General features: G+C 45.3%; 1 protein-coding gene across 1 annotated transcript in view; it reads left to right on the top strand.

Annotated features, from left to right (window-relative positions):
- LOC143989347 (speedy protein A-like) overlaps nt 1-19,063 on the top strand; it is a 41,001-nt gene extending 21,938 nt beyond the window's left edge. The window contains exons 4-6 of the mRNA XM_077489446.1: nt 5,809-5,980; nt 12,407-12,689; nt 18,185-19,063. Coding sequence (XP_077345572.1) covers nt 5,809-5,980; nt 12,407-12,689; nt 18,185-18,261 — 532 coding nt within the window. The 3' untranslated portion in view covers nt 18,262-19,063. The remainder of the gene's footprint in view (nt 1-5,808; nt 5,981-12,406; nt 12,690-18,184) is intronic.
- Nucleotides 19,064-19,125: the final 62 nt, after the last annotated feature.

The following is a 19,125-nucleotide window of genomic DNA, read 5'->3' as shown; positions in this document are numbered from 1 at the left end:
CAATCTGCGGCTTACTCAGTGCGCCTGCGCACCACTGTCTATGGTGCATGCGCCGTAGACAGCGGTGGCTGTCTTCAGGTAATTATCTCCTAAACCGTATAGGTTTAGGAGATATTTCTTGGACCTACAGGTAAGCCTTAATCTAGACTTACCTGTAGGTCAAAGTGGTTTGTAAGGATTTACAACCACTTTAACTGCCTTTTGCAAAATTGAAGCTCATCCCCTTTATCTTCAGATGAATGAAACAAAAGATACAAAAGTAACATACAATGTTGCATTATATTTGTTTCAGAAGGTCATTTTTCCACTTTAACCACTTCAGCCCCAGAAGAATTCACTCCCTTAAAGCGGGAGTCCACCGGGACTCCGCGTTTTTTGTTTTTTTTTTTAAAAGCCAGCAGCTACAAATACTGCAGCTGCTGACTTTTAAATAGTGACACTTACCTGTCCAGCGCGCCTGTCACGTCCGGGAGATGAGGCCGAGATGCTGAGAGGGCTCCCCTTGCGGCCGAGTGCAGCACAACCCTGAAGGTGATACAGGGATGCAATGCCCACAGTAGCACAGGTTGCCAGGTAGCAGCAGCTGAGGACAAGGGCCTGGTGAATAGGAGTCCGGGGCAACCGTGCTAGGAAGTTCAGTAGAGAGGTCAAACCAAGCTGAGGTTCAAACACGGGAGGTAAGTCTTCGGAGGTTAGATGAGACCGGAAGCAGGAGTCTGAGCCAAGCCGAGATCGGGTGCAGGGAGCAGACAAGGAACGTCGGGTGCAAGCCAAGGGTCGAAGCCAGGAGAACAACAGGAACAGGTTAAACAAGCCGGGTCGGTACACAGGAGGTCAAATCAAACAAGGATCGCAGGCACAGGTACACAGGAGAGCTGACGACAATCCAGCGATGCGGCTCTGTCAGGTGAACGTTTAAATAGACGAGATGACCGGGTCACGTCGTGGGCGCGTCGGAGCGATCGTACGGCTACGTAGAGTACTCGTGACATCCCTGCGCACGCCCGCCCGGTTAGGCGTAGCGTCGGTCGTTCGTTTAGAAACTACTGTGCGTTTACGTGGGCGCCGACGCGCGCTAACACGAACGTGCCTCGCGAGATTGCGGCTTCTTCCCTGACAGCGCCCGCGATGTCGGCACCCGAAGCCGATCGCTCGCTCGGCTGCCGGGTCCCGCCGCCATCTTGGGTATGGGAATCAGGAAATGGAGCCTTTCGGCTTCATTTCCCGGTTCCCTACTGCGCATGCGCGAGCCGCGCGGCGCAATCCGGACGGTCCCCGCTGCCTCTGGGAGCTGTGTGTTTCCCAGCAGGCAGCGGGGCACTTGCTGAAGGGGGCGGGCGCTTGCGGAACGGGGCGTAACGTACGCCCCGTTCCGCAGAGAGCTAGCCCGGAAGTGGGTGCAGTTACCTGGATTATCCAGGTAACTGCACCCCCCTCCCCCCTGAAAGGTGCCGATTGTGGCGCCGGAGGGGGGGGGATTCCGATGAGCGGAGGTCCATTTTAGGGTGGACCTCCGCTTTAAATCGGTTGTGTAGTGTTTTTTTTTTTTTTTTACTTTAACCTACAGGTAAGCCTATAATAAGGCCTATAATAAGGCTCACCTGTAGGTAAAAAAAAATATCTCTGTACCTGTACGGTTTAGGAGATATTCCCCTCGCAATGAGCCGCTGACTGCAGCGCCGCTTGCGCACAGGGGATTCTCGGCTGGAAGCCGGGAAGACGCCGGACCCTGCCGAAAAGAAATCGCTGCTCCGGCCACTTACAGCAGCGCCGGAGCCGCGATATCCGGAAAAACACGCCGAGGGAACATGTCTGCTCCCTCAGTGTGTATCGGGTGCGATGTCGGGGGCCTTGTTCTAAGGTAAGTATTTCATAATGAGCTAAATAAGATAAAGAAAAAAAAAGAGCGACAACTTTTTGCTATAACACATATCCAAAATAAAATATATAAAAAAAAAACAAATGTACTCGTCAGTTTAGGCCAATGTGTATTCCGCTACATATTTTTGAGAAATAAAATCCCAATAAGCGTTGATTGGTTTGCACAAAAGTTATAGCGTCTAGAAAATAGGGGGTAGATTTATGGCATTTTTGGTTAAACCACTTTCGCCCTCATTCACATTGAAGCGATTGGTCATGCGATTTGTCAAGTCACATGACGAGTCGCAGCCTATGTCCAGCAACGGCACTGTTCCGGCATCGTACCCGTTTGCAAAAGTAGTTCCTGCACTACTTTTGTCGATTTTGTGAAGCCGCACAGATGTCTTTCAAGGGGGTTTAGACACTGAGCTCAGAGCTGTTGCATCTCAGAGGAGAGAGAGCCAGTGTAAGCCCTTGTACACACGGTCGGAGATTCCGACAACCAAATCCATCTGAGTAATTCCGACTGATTAATTCCGGAAGAGGTCCGGAAGTGATGTTGCATACACACTGTCGGACAAAGTTGTCGGAAAATCCGATTGTACATAACGTGATGACGTTATTTCGTTACCACGGGACTACGTTCAGGCTAGTAGCCAATAGCGTTGGTCTAGGAATTTGATCTGAGCATGCGCGGCACTTTGTCCGTCGGAGTAGGCTACACATGATCGGAGTATGTCCGATCGGAGCATTTTGTGGGAAAATTGTTTTACCGGCAAGTTGGTCCGTCGGATATTCCGACGGAAACAGTCTGATGGAGACCACACACAGTCGGAATATCCGACAAAATGGTCCGATAGGAAACATTCCGTCGGAATCTCCAATCGTGTGTACAAGGGCTTAGCCCACGTACACACGGTCGGAGATTTTGGCAACCAAATCCGTCAGATTTTGTCCGTCGGATTTAGTCCGAAACTGTTGCATACACACGGTCGGGCCAAGTTGGCGAAATATCCGATCTTTCAGAACGTGATGACGTAATTTCGTTACGATGGGACTACATTCAGGCTAGTAGCCAATAGCTTTGATGTAGGAATTTGATCTGAGCATGCGTGGCACTTGGTCCGATCAAAATGCTCTACACATGATCGGATTAGGTCCGTCCGGCCCAGTTGGTCGGGAAATATTTCCAACATGTTGGAAAATTGGGTCCGACGGATATTCGGACGGAATTAGTCCGATGCAGACCACACACAGTCGGATTATCTGACTACACGGTCCGATAGGACACATTCCGACGGAATCTCCGATCGTGTGTACAAGGGCTCAGGGGGTTTGAATCAGATGAAAAGTTCCCTCCTGTGATGGAGGAGGTGAGCAGTAATGACTAGGCCTCACCTAGCAACATCCTGGGAGTATTCCAGTCAGGCTTCTGGAGGCGTGTAAATGTCCTACTACTACAGTAAGGACCAGGGACAGCCCGTCCATTGTGGGCGCATCGGTTACAGCGTCGCAAGACCGCGACATTGTCAGTTAAAAGTAACGCAGTGCTTTATTGCATAAAATAAAATGGCCTGGTCATTAACCCCCCTGGCGGCATTCCCGAGCCTGGCTCGGGGTGGAGATTTTATACCAAAAGCGGTAACCCCCGAGCCAGACTAGGGACCGCATCGCTGAATGCAGGGAGATGTTACTTACCTTGTCCCCTGGATCCAGCGATGTCCCCCCCCCCGCTGTACGAGCGAGCCGTGCTCCGCTCGATCTATCACAGAGCCGATCTCCGTTCCCTGCAAGCGTTTGCGACGCACAGGGACGTAGAACGGCGCCAAATTCAAAAAGTGAAACACATACATTACATACAGTATAATGTAATCTTACAGATTATATTGCTGTATGTAATTATTTCACATCCCCTTTGTCCCCTAGTGGTCTGCCCAGTGCCCTGCATGCAGTTTTATCTTATAAAAACTGTTCTTTATGCCAGGAAACTGGAGATTGTCCATAGCAACCAAAACTGTCCCTTTACATCAAAAATGGTTTTAGACCAGCTAGAAAACAGCGATAATAAATTGGAATCACTCGCAGAATTGAAGGATAGCGATTTGTGGGGAGATCCATCATCAAATACTGAAAAGTAACGACAGTGACAATTCTGCAACTCAGCAAATTTCTGTGTTTTTGATTTGATCACATTATTGAATATTTTTTATTATTGTTATATTATTATTTGGTATAATTATTTATAGTTATTTATTATATTATAATTTATGATTTCATTTTTCAAACTTTATCATACCCGGGATGTCTGCTAGACTCTGGTTTGGACAGATTTAAGTGAGTTATTCCTTAGCCCTTGTACACACGGTCGGAGATTCCGACGGAATGTGTCCGATCGGACTGTGTTGTCGGATAATCCGACTGTGTGTGGTCTCCATCGGACTGTTTCCGTCGGAATATCCGACGGACCAAGTTTTCCAATTTGTCCGTAAAATTTTCTGACAAAATGCTCCGATCGGACATACTCCGATCATGTGTAGCCTACTCCGACGGACAAAGTGTCACGCATGCTCAGATCAAATTCCTACATCAAAGCTATTGGCTACTAGCCTGAACGTAGTCCCGTCGTAACTAAATAACGTCATCACGTTATGTACAATCGGATTTTCCGACAACTTTGTCCGACCGTGTGTATGCAACAGTTTCGGACAAAATCCAACGGATTTGGTTGTCAGAATGTCCGACCCGTGTGTACAAGGGCTGAGAATTACAGGACTACAATATAAAACGCCAAATTTTCATGCAAAATAATTGTACTGCTTTCAGCACCTAAAATCGGAAATAATCGTACCGCCAGGGAGGTTAAGGGAGTACATTTTTCCCGGGGCTGAAGTGGTTAAAGTGGAAAAATGACCTTCTGAAACAAATATAATGCAACATTGTTACTTTTGTGTCTTTTGTTTCATTCATCTGCAGATAAAGGGGATGAGCTTCAATCTGCAAATGGCAGTTAAAAAAGGTTGTAAGGTTCTTTTACCTTCATGTATTCTATGCATGGAGGTTAACAAAAAAACCCTCTCTGTACAGCACCCACCCACCCCAAACACTTACCTGAGCTCCCTAACATCGACATCCCTATCCATGTGTCCGGCCCCTTTCAGGACAGCGGGCGCATTAATTTCTATGGCGGGGGGGGGGTGGGGGAGAGTGTTTTTTGAAGCACCTGATTATAGCCAGAGGCTTCAATAGGCTTCAGAATAGGGTGGGCTCGGGACACAGAGCATTGCGTCCGGAGCCCACCCAGGTGTGTTGCAAGAGCGAATGAATATTCGCTCTTGCAACACTGATCCTCCTCCAGCCATTCGGGAAGCAGGTGATTGGCTCAAAGGACAGGTGATCCTATTGGATTCCTAGGAGGAGGGGGAGGAGACTCACGGTGGAAGCGAGGAGGAGAAGACACAGAAGCCGCAGCCTGATGCCCGCCGATGCACCAATCCCCACCGATGTCCGATGTGCCCGCCGCTACCAGATGTGCCTGCCCCCTGTGATTGTGCCTGATAGGGGTAAGTGCCAGTGGAATGGCAAACAGCAAGGGGGTGGGGGGGGGTGGTTGAGGTGCCATGGGGGGGATGGTTTTTGTTCCCCCCCCCCCAAACAAAAAACCACCAGCCGCTACTGGTAAGGACATTATCCAACTTTGGTCAGATCTGCATAGTTTGTTTTTATTCATAAACAGCCCTCTACCTTTATAGGCAGTACTTTTGTAAAGGTGAACTAACCCTATAGAATAATTCCATGATGACCGTGACTAATCTTAAAAATACCCCCCTCCCTCCCCCCACTGCTAACACCTATTCTGCCATAAAGGGTGTATATAGAAAGTTAACCAGACATGTTGTAAGGTAAAGCATGATCCCAGAATGAAGGCTTTCCTTGTTCTTTATTGTTTAGATATCTGGCGAACACGGTGGAAGAGGACAATGAAGAAGCCAAATACGAGATCTTCCCCTGGGCATTAGGAAAGAACTGGACGCGGCTCTTCCCAGACTTCCTAAGAGCGAGGGACGAGCTGTGGTCACGCATCCAGCACCGAGCGTCAGTCAGCCGGCGTTGCTGTGATGAGGTCAGTCCATTCTACAAACACGTATAAAAGGGACGGGACCAAGTTTCCCATTTACATTTTCCTGAATGAGAGGCGAAATCCGCTCCGCGACTGCCCGGAGCGATCGATCAGGACCCACCCTCCCCCGGTGTAACAAGGAATTCACTGGCTGAGCGGGAGCTCGCTGTGTCCGGTTTTTATGAATCCATTGCATGGAGTTCAACTAGGGTTGCCACCTCATCCCTTTAAACCTGGACTTTAAACCCGGACACATATTAATTACATGGGTACGGAGGCTGATTAAATGCTGATAAGGCACCCCTAATCAGCCACAAAACCCGTGTAAGTCATGTGTTCAGGTTTAGGCTCCGTGCACACTGAAGCTCATAAACGGTTGTTGTTTTTTTTGTTTTTTTTTGGGAGGCCCATAAACTCCCCTCTATGTTGTCCAATGTGTCCATAAGACACACACACACATGGACATTTTTGGACATTTATCAGCAATGGAGTTTATGGGCTGCTGTCTGAACACCCTAAAATAACATTCAGGAGCTGTTTTTCTGACCACAAAAGAAGCTTAAAAACACTAAACGCTCAAAAACGTGGCTCACCTTTTTTTTTTTACGTTTTTAATCTATTGAAAAAAAAAGATTTTTTTTTTTTTCTTAACCAGTTAACCACTTCAGCCCCAGAAGGATTTACTCTCTTCCTGACCAGACCTTTTTTTGCGATTCGGCACTGCGTCGCTTTAACTGACAATTGCGAGTTCGTGCGACGTGGCTCCCAAACAAAATTGGCGTCCTTTTTTTCCTACAAATAGAGCTTGCTTTTGGTAGTATTTGATCGCCTCTGCGGTTTTTATTTTTTGCGCTATAAACAAAAAATGAGCTACAGTTTTGAAAAAAACGCATTCTTTTTTACTTTTTGCTGTAATAAATATCCCCCAATAATATCTAAAAAAAAAAAATTTCCCTCAGTTTAGGCCGATACGTATTCTTCTACATATTTTTGGTAAAAAAAATTACAATAAGCGTTTATTGATTGGTTTGAGCAAAAGTTATAGCGTCTACAAAATAGGGGATAGTTTTATGGCATTTTTCATTAATAATTTTTTTTTTACTGGTAATGGCGGCAATCAGCGAATTTTATTGTGACTGCGACATTTTAGCGGACAGATCGGACAATTTTGACACATTTTTGGGACCATTGGCATTAATACAGCGATCGATGCTATAAAATTGCATTGATTACTGTAAAAATGTCACTGGCAGTGAAGGGGTTAACCACTAGGTGGCAGTGTAGGGGTTAAGTGTTCCTAGGGGCGTGGCTGTGTGTGACATCACACTGATCGCTGCTCCCGATGACAGGGAGCAGACGATCGGTGTGCTGTCACTAGGCAGAACGGGGAGATGCTGTTTACATCGGCATCTCCCCGTTCTTAAGCTCCGTGACACGATTGCGGGTATCCCAACAGCGATCGTGTCCATGGGACCCGCGGCCACGGAGCTCTCGGCAGGCATGCGCGCGCACAGGCGGGAAATTCAAAGTAACGTACGGCCCAGCCGCGCCGTTCTGTTGACGTATATGTACAGGAGCCGGTTCGGGAACCGGTTAAGGGCCTAGCCTCTTTCTGAGATTTGTTGTTTACAAGTTAAAAACATTTTTTTTTTTTTTTGCTCGAAAATTATTTAGAACCCCCAAACATTGTAAAAAAAAAATTTTACCCTAGAGAATAAAATGGCGGTCGTTGCAATACTTTCTGTCATACCGTGTTTGCGGTCTTACAAGCGCAATTTTTTTTTTGGAAAAAATACACTTTTTTTAATTAAAAAATAAGACAACAGTAAAGTGAGCCCAATTTTTAGTTTTTTTTATATTGTGAAAGATAATGTTACGCCAAGTAAATTGATACCCAACACGTCACGCTTCAAAAAAATGCGCCCGTGCTACGGCGACAAACTTTTACCCTTAAAAATCTCCATAGGCGACCTTTAAAAAATTCTACAGGTTGCATATTTTGAGTTAGGCTGGGTTCACATTGCAGCGGTGTACGAGATCGGATGTGATTCGCACCGCACTGCAGTGCAAATCACATCCGATCTCTGTGCGATGCGAGTTCAGCCATACAGATAGTATACAGATAGTATGGCTGAATTCGCATCGCACCCGCCGCAAACTCGCACGGGACCCTGTTTTTGGTCCGCAGCAGAATCGGATCGCATTGGGTGTTCACACCATGCGATCCGATTCCTGTCCGAGTTTGCAGATCGCACTGCGATATGCGAACTGATCTGGGGGTGTCATTAACATTTCACTGACACTCCCAGCAGTTCGCATAGGGCTGTGTGAACTGCCGCCGGGAGGTATGCAATGCGGGAACCCGCCGCGGATTCGCGGCGTTCCCGCATCGCTTCAGTGTGAACCCAGCCTTACAGAGGAGGTCTAGGGCTAGAATTATTGCTCTCGCTTTAACAATCGCGGTGATACCTCACATGCGGGTACTACTCACATATGCATGTGCTTCAGCACACGAGCTCTTCGTGATGGGGCGCGTTTAAAAAAAAAACATATTTATTTTTCTTATTTTACCTTTTATTTTTTATTTTTACACAGTCTTTTTTTTTTTTTAACCACTTACAGACCGGACCAATTTGCTGGTCAAAGACCAGACCACTTTTTGCGATTTGGCACTGCGTCGTTTAACTGACAATTGCGCGGTCGTGCGACGTGGCTCCCAAACAAAATTGACGTCCTTTTTTTCCCCACAAATAGAGCTTTCTTTTGGTGGTATTTGATCACCTCTGCGGTTTTTATTTTTTGCGCTATAAACAAAAATAGAGCGACAATTTAGAAAAAAACGCATTATTTTTTACTTTTTGTTATAATAAATATCCCCCAAAAATATATAAAAAAACATTTTTTTCCCTCAGTTTAGGCCGATACGTATTCTTCTACATATTTTTGGTAAAAAAAAATCGCAATAAGCGATTATTGATTGGTTTGCCCAAAAGTTATAGCGTTTACAAAATAGGGATAGTTTTATAGCATTTTTATTAATAATTTTTTACTATTTTTTTTTTACTAGTAATGGCGGCGATCAGCGATTTTTATTGTGACTGAGACATTGTGGGGGACCCATCGGACATTTTTGACACATTTTTGGGACCATTGTCATTTATACAGCAATCAGTGCTATATAAATGCAGTGATTCCTGTGTAAATGACACTGGCAGTGAAAGGGTTAACCAGTGGGTGGCAGTGTAGGGGTTAAGTGTTCCTAGGGGTGTGTTACTAACTGTGGGGGGGGGGGGGGTTGGGCTTTCATTTAGTGAACACTGATCTCTGCTCCAATCACATGGAGCAGAGATCAGCGTCACTAGTTGCTAGGCAGAATGAAGAAATGCTGTTTACAACGGCATTTCTTCATTTGGCCGCTCCGTGAGACGATCGCGGGGATGCCCGCGGTGATCGAGTCTGCGGGTCCCGCGACCGGACTCACGGGGGTCCCGACCAGCGCAGGAGCGCGCCGCCGGCGGCGGGCTTCCGATGGCAGGGCGGCAAATTTAAAGGGACGTACATGTACGCCCATTTGCCTGCCCGTGCCATTCTGTCGACGTACATCGTCGTGCGCTGGTCGGCAAGTGGTTAAAGTGTCACTTTTATTCCTATTACAAGGAATGTAAACATCCCTTGTAATAGAAAAAAGCATGACAGGTCCTCTTATATATGAGATCTGGGGGGGGGGGGGGTCAAAAAGACCTCACATCTCATATTTACACTAAAATGCAATAAAAAAAAAAAATGTAAAAAAAAAAAAAAAATGGTCCTTTAAGAGCTATGGGTGGAAGTAACGCCTTGATGTCGCTTCCGCCCTGCAATGTTATGGAGACGGTTGGGGGCGATCTTCCCCTCACTCCTCTCCATGTCAGGCTAGGGTGAAGATCCGATCGCCTTCGACGCTGCTGGCGGCTCTGGTAAGTGATCTTGCACCGAATCCGCCGCAGAGACCACTTTCATCCTGCAGCGGACCGCCCGCTGAAGAAGAGGATAGCGGGGGTTATGGCAGCTAGCTGCTGCCATAGCAACGATTTTCCTCTTCAAAGTACCGATGTATAACGACGGTGGGCGGTCCGGAAGTGGTTAAAAAAAAAAAAAAATGATGCCCCGTACACACCGTCGAACATTCCAACGACAAAATCCGTTGGAATTTTTCCGACGGATTTTGGCCCAAGTTTGTCTTGCATACACACGGGTCGCACAAAGTTGTCGGGAAAATCCGATCGTTCAGAACGCGGTGACGTGGAACACGTACGACGGGACTATAAACAGGCCAGTCGCCAACAGCTTTCGTCTCGTAACTTATTCTGAGCATGCGTGGCACTTTGTGCGTCGGAATTGTGTACACGCGATCGGAAATGTAAACAATCGGATTTTGTTGTCGGAAAATAGATATTTTCTTACTTTGGGAGGGGTTCTCAACCCCTTTAGTACAAGTTATATTCTCTCTGTTTACCACAGGGTTGGATTTAGAGTAGTATGCCTTTCAGGGGTTTCTATATTGTTTCTATATTTCTATATTTCTATATTGTTTCATGTTTCAGCAAACACAAACCCTATAACGGAGGTATGCCGGTTGATGTACTTAAGTTGTTAGGCCTCCCTAGCCTCCAGCCAGCCTAACCGAGAAGGGGATAGAATAGAAAATAACAGAGTAAAACAGTATAGAATAAAAAAAATAATAGAATAAAATAGAATAGAAAAGAACAGAGTAAAACAGGATAGAATAAAAAAAATAGAATAAAATAGAATAGAAAAGAACAGAGTAAAACAGGATAGAATAAAAAAAATAGAATCGAAAAGCACAGAGTAAAACAGGATAGAATAAAAAAATAATAGAATAAAATAGAATAGAAAATAACAGAGTAAAACAGGATAGAATAAAAAAATAATAGAATAGAATAGGACAGAGTAAAATGGGATAGAATAAAAAAAAATAATAGAATAAAATAGAATCGAAAAGAACAGAGTAAAACAGGATAGAATAAAACAATAATAGAATAGAATAGAACAGAGTAAAACGGGATAGAATAAAAAAAATAGAATAAAATAGAATAGAAAAGAACAGAGTAAAACAGGATAGAATAAAAAAAAAATAATAGAATAAAATAGAATAGAAAATAACAGAGTAAAACAGGATAGAATAAAAAAATAATAGAATAAAATAGAATAGAAAAGAACAGAGTAAAACATGATAGAATAAAAAAATAATAGAATAAAATAGAATAAAAATAACAGAGTAAAACAGGATAGAATAAAAAAATAATAGAATAGAATAGAACAGAGTAAAATGGGATAGAATAAAAAAAATAATAGAATAAAATAGAATCGAAAAGAACAGAGTAAAACAGGATAGAATAAACAAATAATAGAATAAAATAGAATCGAAAAGAACAGAGTAAAACAGGATAGAATAAAAAAATAATAGAATAAAATAGAATAGAAAATAACAGAGTAAAACAGGATAGAATAAAAAAATAATAGAATAGAATAGAGCAGAGTAAAACGGGATAGAATAAAAAATAGAATAAAATAGAATAGAAAAGAACAGAGTAAAACAGGATAAAATAAAAAAAATAGAATAAAATAGAATAGAAAATAACAGAGTAAAACAGGATAGAATAAAAAATAATAGAATAAAATAGAATAGAAAAGAACAGAGTAAAACAGGATAGAATAAAAAATAAAATAATAAAATAGAATAGAAATGAAAGGAATAGAATTGAAAAAAACTATAGAATAGAAATAACATAGAAAGAAGATAACCGTCTTCCCAAATTCAAATAGAATAAATTCAAATAGAATCGAAAGTAAAAGAATAGAATAGAAAAAAAAACAATATAATTGAATAAAATAGAAAGAATATATCCATCTTCTGACATTTGAATAAATAAAATTTTAATAGAATAGAAGATAAGAGAAATAAATAAAATAGAAAACACAATAGAATAGAATAAAATACAATTATATAACAGTCTTCCGAAAATTCTAATTACGAATAGAATAGATTTGAATAACATAGAATAGAAAAAAATTAGAAAGAATATAACCATCCGTCTTACGAAATTCGAATAGAATAAATTTGAATGCCGATTTCACATTTTCTAAATTCAGTTGAATTGAATTTGACCGCATTCAGGAAAATTTGAATCAAATTTGGAAACGAATAAATGAAATGAATTCCTAAAGCAAATTAAACAAATTTAACTAAACAAAATTATTTAAATAATTAATCCCCAAAAAATTTTTTTTTTTTTTGCTCTGCACGTGTCTAGTTCTACTGTAAGCTGCAGAGATTACTGACATGACCTCCTATAATAATGTATATCAATAATATAAAACCGGCCTGTGTACCTTCCAGCGTTTACTTCCCTCTCGCTTCCTCTGCAGGTGATGGCGATCGCTCCGGCGCACTACATCTGGCAGCGAGAACGCTCTGAACAGCATAGCGGCGCAGTGAGAAATTATAATCCGGATGAATCTAATTTTCCCCGCGGTCCTTCAGCTACACCTCCAGACTGCTTCGTGTGCGGAAAAAAAGGACGCCTCGTAGTCCCGGGATTATCCGGCTCCTCGTCATCCTCATCCGACACTTCACCCATGAAAAGAAAAGTACCACAGGGTTCTCCAAAACCAACAGCCGACCCACAACCGTCCTGCCACTACTTCCAAGGTTTGCCCCTCTCTGTGAAATATTACACTAGGCGGTGTAGCAATTTATCGTAAATGTTTTTTTATTTTTTTATTTATTATTATTTCAATAAGTTTGTGTTTATTCAAAGTGGTCAACCTGTGGCCCTCCAGCTGTTGTGGAACTACGGGACCCATGAGGCATTGCAAGGAAAGTCTCATGAGGCATTGCAAGGATGACAGTTGCAAGTGTTCCGTCAGATTGGGTGACCTGTCAAAACTGGTAACGCAAGTGACGTTCCGTCACGGCCATCTTGGTACACCCCGCACTCGCCCACACTAATGCCCTGTACACACGGTCGGACTTCCGACTGAAAATATGCGATCGGATTGTGTTGTCGGAAATTCCGATCGTGTGTGGGCTCCTTCTGACTTTTTTTCTGACTGGCCTGTATTGTCCAGTGGTCCCTGGGTAGGGAGGAGGGGACCACGGCCAGGGAAGCACCAGGTGACACCATCTGAGGCCTGTATTGTCCAGTGGTCCCCGGGTAGGGAGGAGGGGACCACAACAGGGAGTATCAGTTGACACCATCTGAGGCCTGTATTGTCCAGTGGTCCCTGGGTAGAGAGGAGGGGACCATGGCAGGGAGTACCAGGTGACACCATCTGAGGCCTGTATTGTCCAGTGGTCCCTGGGTAGGGAGGAGGGGACCACGGCAGGGAGTACCAGGTGACACCATCTGAGGCCTGTATTGTCCAGTGGTCCCTGGGTAGGGAGGAGAGGACCACAGCAGGAAGTACCAGGTGACACCATCTGAGTCCTGTATTGTCCAGTGGTCCCTGGGTAGGGAGGAGGGGACCACGGCAGGGAGTACCAGGTGGCACCATCTGAGGCCTGTATTGTCCAGTGGTCCCTGGGTAGGGAGGAGGGGACCATGGCAGGGAGTACCAGGTGACACCATCTGAGGCCTGTATTGTTCAGTGGTCCCTGGGTAGGGAGGAGGGGACCACGGCAGGGAGTACCAGGTGACACCATCTGAGGCCTGTATTGTCCAGTGGTCCCTGGGTAGGGAGGAGGGGACCACGGCAGGGAGTACCAGGTGACACCATCTGAGGCCTGTATTGTCCAGTGGTCCCTGGGTAGGGAGGATGGGACCACGGCAGGAAGTACCAGGTGACACCATCTGAGGCCTGTATTGTCCAGTGGTCCCTGGGTAGGGAGGAGGGGACCACGGCAGGGAGTACCAGGTGACACCATCTGAGGCCTGTATTGTCCAGTGGTCTCTGGGTAGGGAGGAGGGGACCACAGCAGTAAGTACCAGGTGACACCATCTGAGGCCTGTGTTGTCCAGTGGTCCCCGGGTAGGGAGGAGGGGACCATGGCAGGGAGCACCAGGTGACACCATCTAAGGCCTGTATTGTCCAGTGGTCCCCTGGTAGGGAGGAGGGGACCACGGCAGGGAGTACCCGGTGACACCATGTGAGGCCTGTATTGTCCAGTGGTCACCGGGTAGGGAGGAGGGGACCACAGCAGGGAGTACCAGGTGACACCATCTGAGGCCTGTATTGTCCAGTGGTCCCCGGGTAGAGAGGAGAGGACCACGACAGGGAGTACCAGGTGACACCATCTGAGGTCTGTATTGTCCAGTGGTCCCTGTGTAGGGAGGAGGGGACCACGGCAGAGAATACCAGGTGACACCATCTGAGGCCTGTATTGTCCAGTGGTCTCTGGGTAGGGAGGAGGGGACCACGGCAGGGAGTACCAGGTGACACCATGTGAGGCCTGTATTGTCCAGTGGTCTCTGGGTAGGGAGGAGGGGACCACGGCAGGGAGTACCAGGTGACACCATGTGAGGCCTGTATTGTCCAGTGGTCACCGGGTAGAGAGGAGGGAACCACGGCAGAGAATACCAGGTGACACCATCTGAGGCCTGTATTGTCCAGTGATCACCGGGTAGGGAGGAGGGGACCACAGCAGGAAGTACCAGGTGACACCATCTGAGGCCTGTTTTGACCATTTGACAGTTTGCACTGCGATATGCAAACTGATCTGGGGGGTGTCATTAACTTTCTCGCTGCCTGCGAGTTGTATGCGATGCGGGAACCGGGACCGGAATCTCGCTGGTGTGAACCGGGACCGGAATCTCGCTGGTGTGAACCGGGACCGGAATCTTGCTGGTGTGAACCGGCACTCCGACAAGAAAAGCATAAACATCAGTGCATTTGATTCGTCATATAATTTTTAGAGGTATTTATACACTTGACCTCCAGAAGATTGAGGCTCAATTCACACAGGTGCGATGCAGGAAACCCTGCCAATCCAATCCTCGCCGGCGGGTCACACTGCCCTTTGCGAAACGCTGTGGGTGATGACACCCCCCCCCCCAGTGCGAACTGTAAATTCGGACAGGAATTGGATGGCGTTGGTTATGAACATTCATGCAATCCTATTCTGGTGCCGACAAAAATAAAGGGTCCTGCACGAGTTTGGTCCAAATGCGATGCCAACTCAGCTACTCGGTTTGTATGGCTGAACTGGCATTGCACAGTCAGAGATCGCATGTGATCTGCACAGCAGTGCAGTCTGGCATCGCACAAGTGTGAATGACTTTTTTGCTATTCAGCTCTACACTACTTTAACATGTCAATTGTCATGCAACGCTGTACCCAAATGGCGTTTATATCCTTCACACACATAGAGATTACTTTTGCTGGCATTTGATCATCTCTGCGTTTTTTTTATTATATAAAACTAAGAAAGACCGGCAATTTTGAAAAAAAAATATTTCTACTTTCTGCTATAAAGCATATCCCAAAAAAAATAAAATAAAATCTCTTAATAAAAAAGTTTGGTCAAAATATATTCTGCTACAGGTCTGGTAACAAAAGTCCCAATAAGTTTATATTGATTGGTTTGTGTGCAAATTATAGCGCCTAAAAAAAAAAAAAAAAATGGGATATGTACTGGAATTTTTAATTTTTTTTTAAATACTAGTAAATGGTGGGGATCAGCGGCTTATAGCAGAATGGCGTGCAATGTCATACCAACTGCCACTGACATCGCCAATGACATTATTACAGTGATCGGTGGTAATAATATGCACTGTCACTGTAGTAATGACACTGGCTGGGAAGGGGTTAAACAATAGGGGCGATCAAAGGGTTAAATAAGATCCCCGGTCACTGAATATAGCTCTGTGTTGTTTACACTCACACAGCTGTGTTCCGTGACGCTCAGAACTGCCGGCGGTCAGTGACTGGCCGGGACCCCGTGATCGGCATTTGTGCTGTAACTAATCACAGCACAGCTGGGCGGGCACACACGTCCTCTGCCAGGAAGGAAGAATCACATATATACATGCACTTTAATGAATTGATATTTAAAAAAAAAAAAAAAAAAAAAGACCCCACCCCGACTAAGGCCCCTCCCTTTCACACTGCTTCGGTTCAAAACTGCCAGAAAGATGCTTTTAGAAAAACGCTTTTGAGGCGTTTGCGGTTTGGTTTGTTAAAGGTCACGTGACTCAAAATCTGCACTGAGGCGTATTTGTAGCGCTTCCCATTCATTTTAAACGGAGAGGGGCATTTTTGGGGGGCGTTTTTATTAGCTCCCCAAAGATGCTGCATGCAAGATTTTTTTTTTTTGTTCACTGCACCACCAGCACACCCCCGCCCCAGTATGAAAGCATTCATTGATTTTAATGGGAAGCGTTTTTCTTGAGCTTTTCAGGTGCTTTTTTATATATATATATATACACAGTGGTGTGAAAAAGTGTTTGCCCCCTTCCTCATTTCCTGTTCCTTTGCATGTTTGTCACACTTAAGTGTTTCGGAACATCAAACCAATTTAAACAATAGTCAAGGACAACACAAGTAAACACAAAATGCAATTTGTAAATGAAGGTGTTTATTATTAAAGGTGAAAAAAAATCCAAACCATCATGGCCCTGTGTGAAAAAGTGATTGTTAAAACATACTATAACTGTGGTTGTCCACACCTGAGTTCAATTTCTCTAGCCACACCCAGGCCTGATTATTGCCACACCTGTTCACAATCAAGGCATCACTTAAATAGGAGCTGCTTGACACAGTAAAGTCCACCAGAAGATCCTTAAAAGCTACACATCATGCCGAGACCCAAAGAAATTCAGGAACAATTGAGAAAGAAAGTAATTGAGATCTATCAGTCTGGAAAGGGTTATAAAGCCATTTCCAAAGCTTTGGGAATCCAGCGAACCACAGTGAGAGCCATTATCCACAAATGGCGAAGACATGGAACAGTGGTGAACCTTCCCAGGAGTGGCCGGCCGCCCAAAATGACCCCAAGAGCGCAGCGACGACTCATCCAAGAGGTCACAAAAGACCCCACAACCACGTCCAAGGAACTGCAGGCCTCACTTGCCTCAGTTAAGGTCAGCGTTCATGCCTCCACCATCAGGAAAAGACTGGGCAAAAATGGCCTGCATGGCAGAGTTCCAAGGAGAAAACCACTGCTGAGCAAAAAGAACATCAAAGCTCGTCTCAATTTCTCCACAACACATCTTGATGATCCCCAAGACTTTTGGGACAACATTCTGTGGACCAATGAGACAAAAGTGGAACTCTTTGAAAGGTGTGTGTCCAAGTATATCTGGCGTAGAAGGAACACTGCATTTCATAAAAAGAACATTATACCAACAGTAAAATATGGTGGTGGTATTGTGATGGTCTGGGGCTGTTTTGCTGCTTCAGGACCTGGAAGACTTGCCGTGATAAAAGGAACTATGAATTCTGCTGTCTACCAAGAGATCCTGAAGGAGAATGTCCGACCATCTGTTCGTGTACTCAAGCTGAAACCAACTTGGGTTCTGCAGCAGGACAATGATCCTAAACACACCAGCAAGTCCACCACCGAATGGCTGAAGAAAAACAAAATGAAGACTTTGGAGTGGCCTAGCCAAAGTCCTGACCTGAATCCTATTGAGATGTTGTGGTATGACCTTAAAAAGGCCGTTCATGCTCGAAAACCCTCTAATGTAACTGAATTAGGACAATTCTGCAAAGATGAGTGGGCCAAAATTCCTCCAGGACGCTGTAAAAGCCTCATTGCACGTTATCGCAAACGCTTGGTTGCAGTTGTTGCTGCTAAGGGTGGCCCAACCAGTTATTAGGTTTAGGGGGCAATCACTTTTCACACAGGGCCATGATGGTTTGGATTTTTTTTCACCTTTAATAATAAACACCTTCATTTACAAATTGCATTTTGTGTTTACTTGTGTTGTCCTTGACTATTGTTTAAATTGGTTTGATGTTCCGAAACACTTAAGTGTGACAAACATGCAAAGGAACAGGAAATGAGGAAGGGGGCAAACACTTTTTCACACCACTGTATATATATATATATATATATATATATATATATATATATATACGCAAAAGCGCTTGAAAAACTCCTCGGAGTGAAAGGGCTCTAGAAGCGTAGGAAACATTTTGATTGGTGTTTAGTTATATTTTCTACAACATCCCAGTGAAATTGATGTCTATTTGTGCGCTTTTCAGTTAACCAGGAACATGTGACGGGCGGACGCGTCCCATCCCAAGACAAGTCCATGGAGTGGTTCTCACACAGCGAGTAGATTTATCCGCAGAGTGTGACATGATGAAGAAGGTTACAGAATATTTATTGTAGCAAAAGTTTGTATCTAAAAAAGTATTATTGGAATGATTTTACTGTATGAAGCAATCCTGCATTAGAACCCATGTAAAGGCATCCGGATCATAGGGGGGTGAGAGAACCCTCATACCCACCCATTCCCTTGCCCCCTATGCCCTACCCCACCCAATCTCCCCTCTCTTCCATTATCCCCACATACTTACCGATTCCCTTGCCCAATATGCCCTACCCCACCCAATCCCCCCTCTCTTCCATTACCCACGCAATCCCCCCTCTCTCCCATTACCCACCCATTCCCTTGGCCCCTATGCCTTACCCCACCCAATCCCCCTCTCTTCCATTATCCCCCCATACCTACCCATTCCCTTGCCCCCTATCCCATACCCTACTGAATCCCCCCTCTCTTCCATTACCCACCCGTTCCCTTGCCCCCTATGCCCTACCCCACTCACTCAATCACCCCCCTCGAGCATCATCCCCCCATAACCACCCATTCCCTTGTCCCCTATGCCCTACCCCACTCAATCACCCCCCTCTCCCATCACCCACACCCCCCCCCCATTCCTTTACCCCCACTCATTCACCCCTCTCTCCCATCATCACCCCATAACCACCCATCCCCTTGCCCCCTATGCCCTACCCCACTCAATCACCTCCCTCTCCCATCATCCCCCCATAACCACCCATTCACTTGCTCCCCTATGTCCTACTCCACTCAATTACCCCCCTCTCCCATCACCCCCCCCCCCCCCCAAACCCACCCATTCCCTTGCCCCCTATGCCCTACCCCACCCAATCCCCCCTCTGTTCCATTATTCCCCCATGC

The sequence above is a fragment of the Lithobates pipiens genome, unplaced genomic scaffold (genome assembly GCF_037356315.1).
Source record: "Lithobates pipiens isolate NorthernLeopardFrog02 unplaced genomic scaffold, aLitPip1_a1.2 Scaffold_18, whole genome shotgun sequence".
Taxonomy (NCBI): domain Eukaryota; kingdom Metazoa; phylum Chordata; class Amphibia; order Anura; family Ranidae; genus Lithobates; species Lithobates pipiens.
The sequence above is the reverse complement of the archived record's forward strand: the minus strand, read 5'-3'. Positions and strand labels throughout refer to the sequence as shown.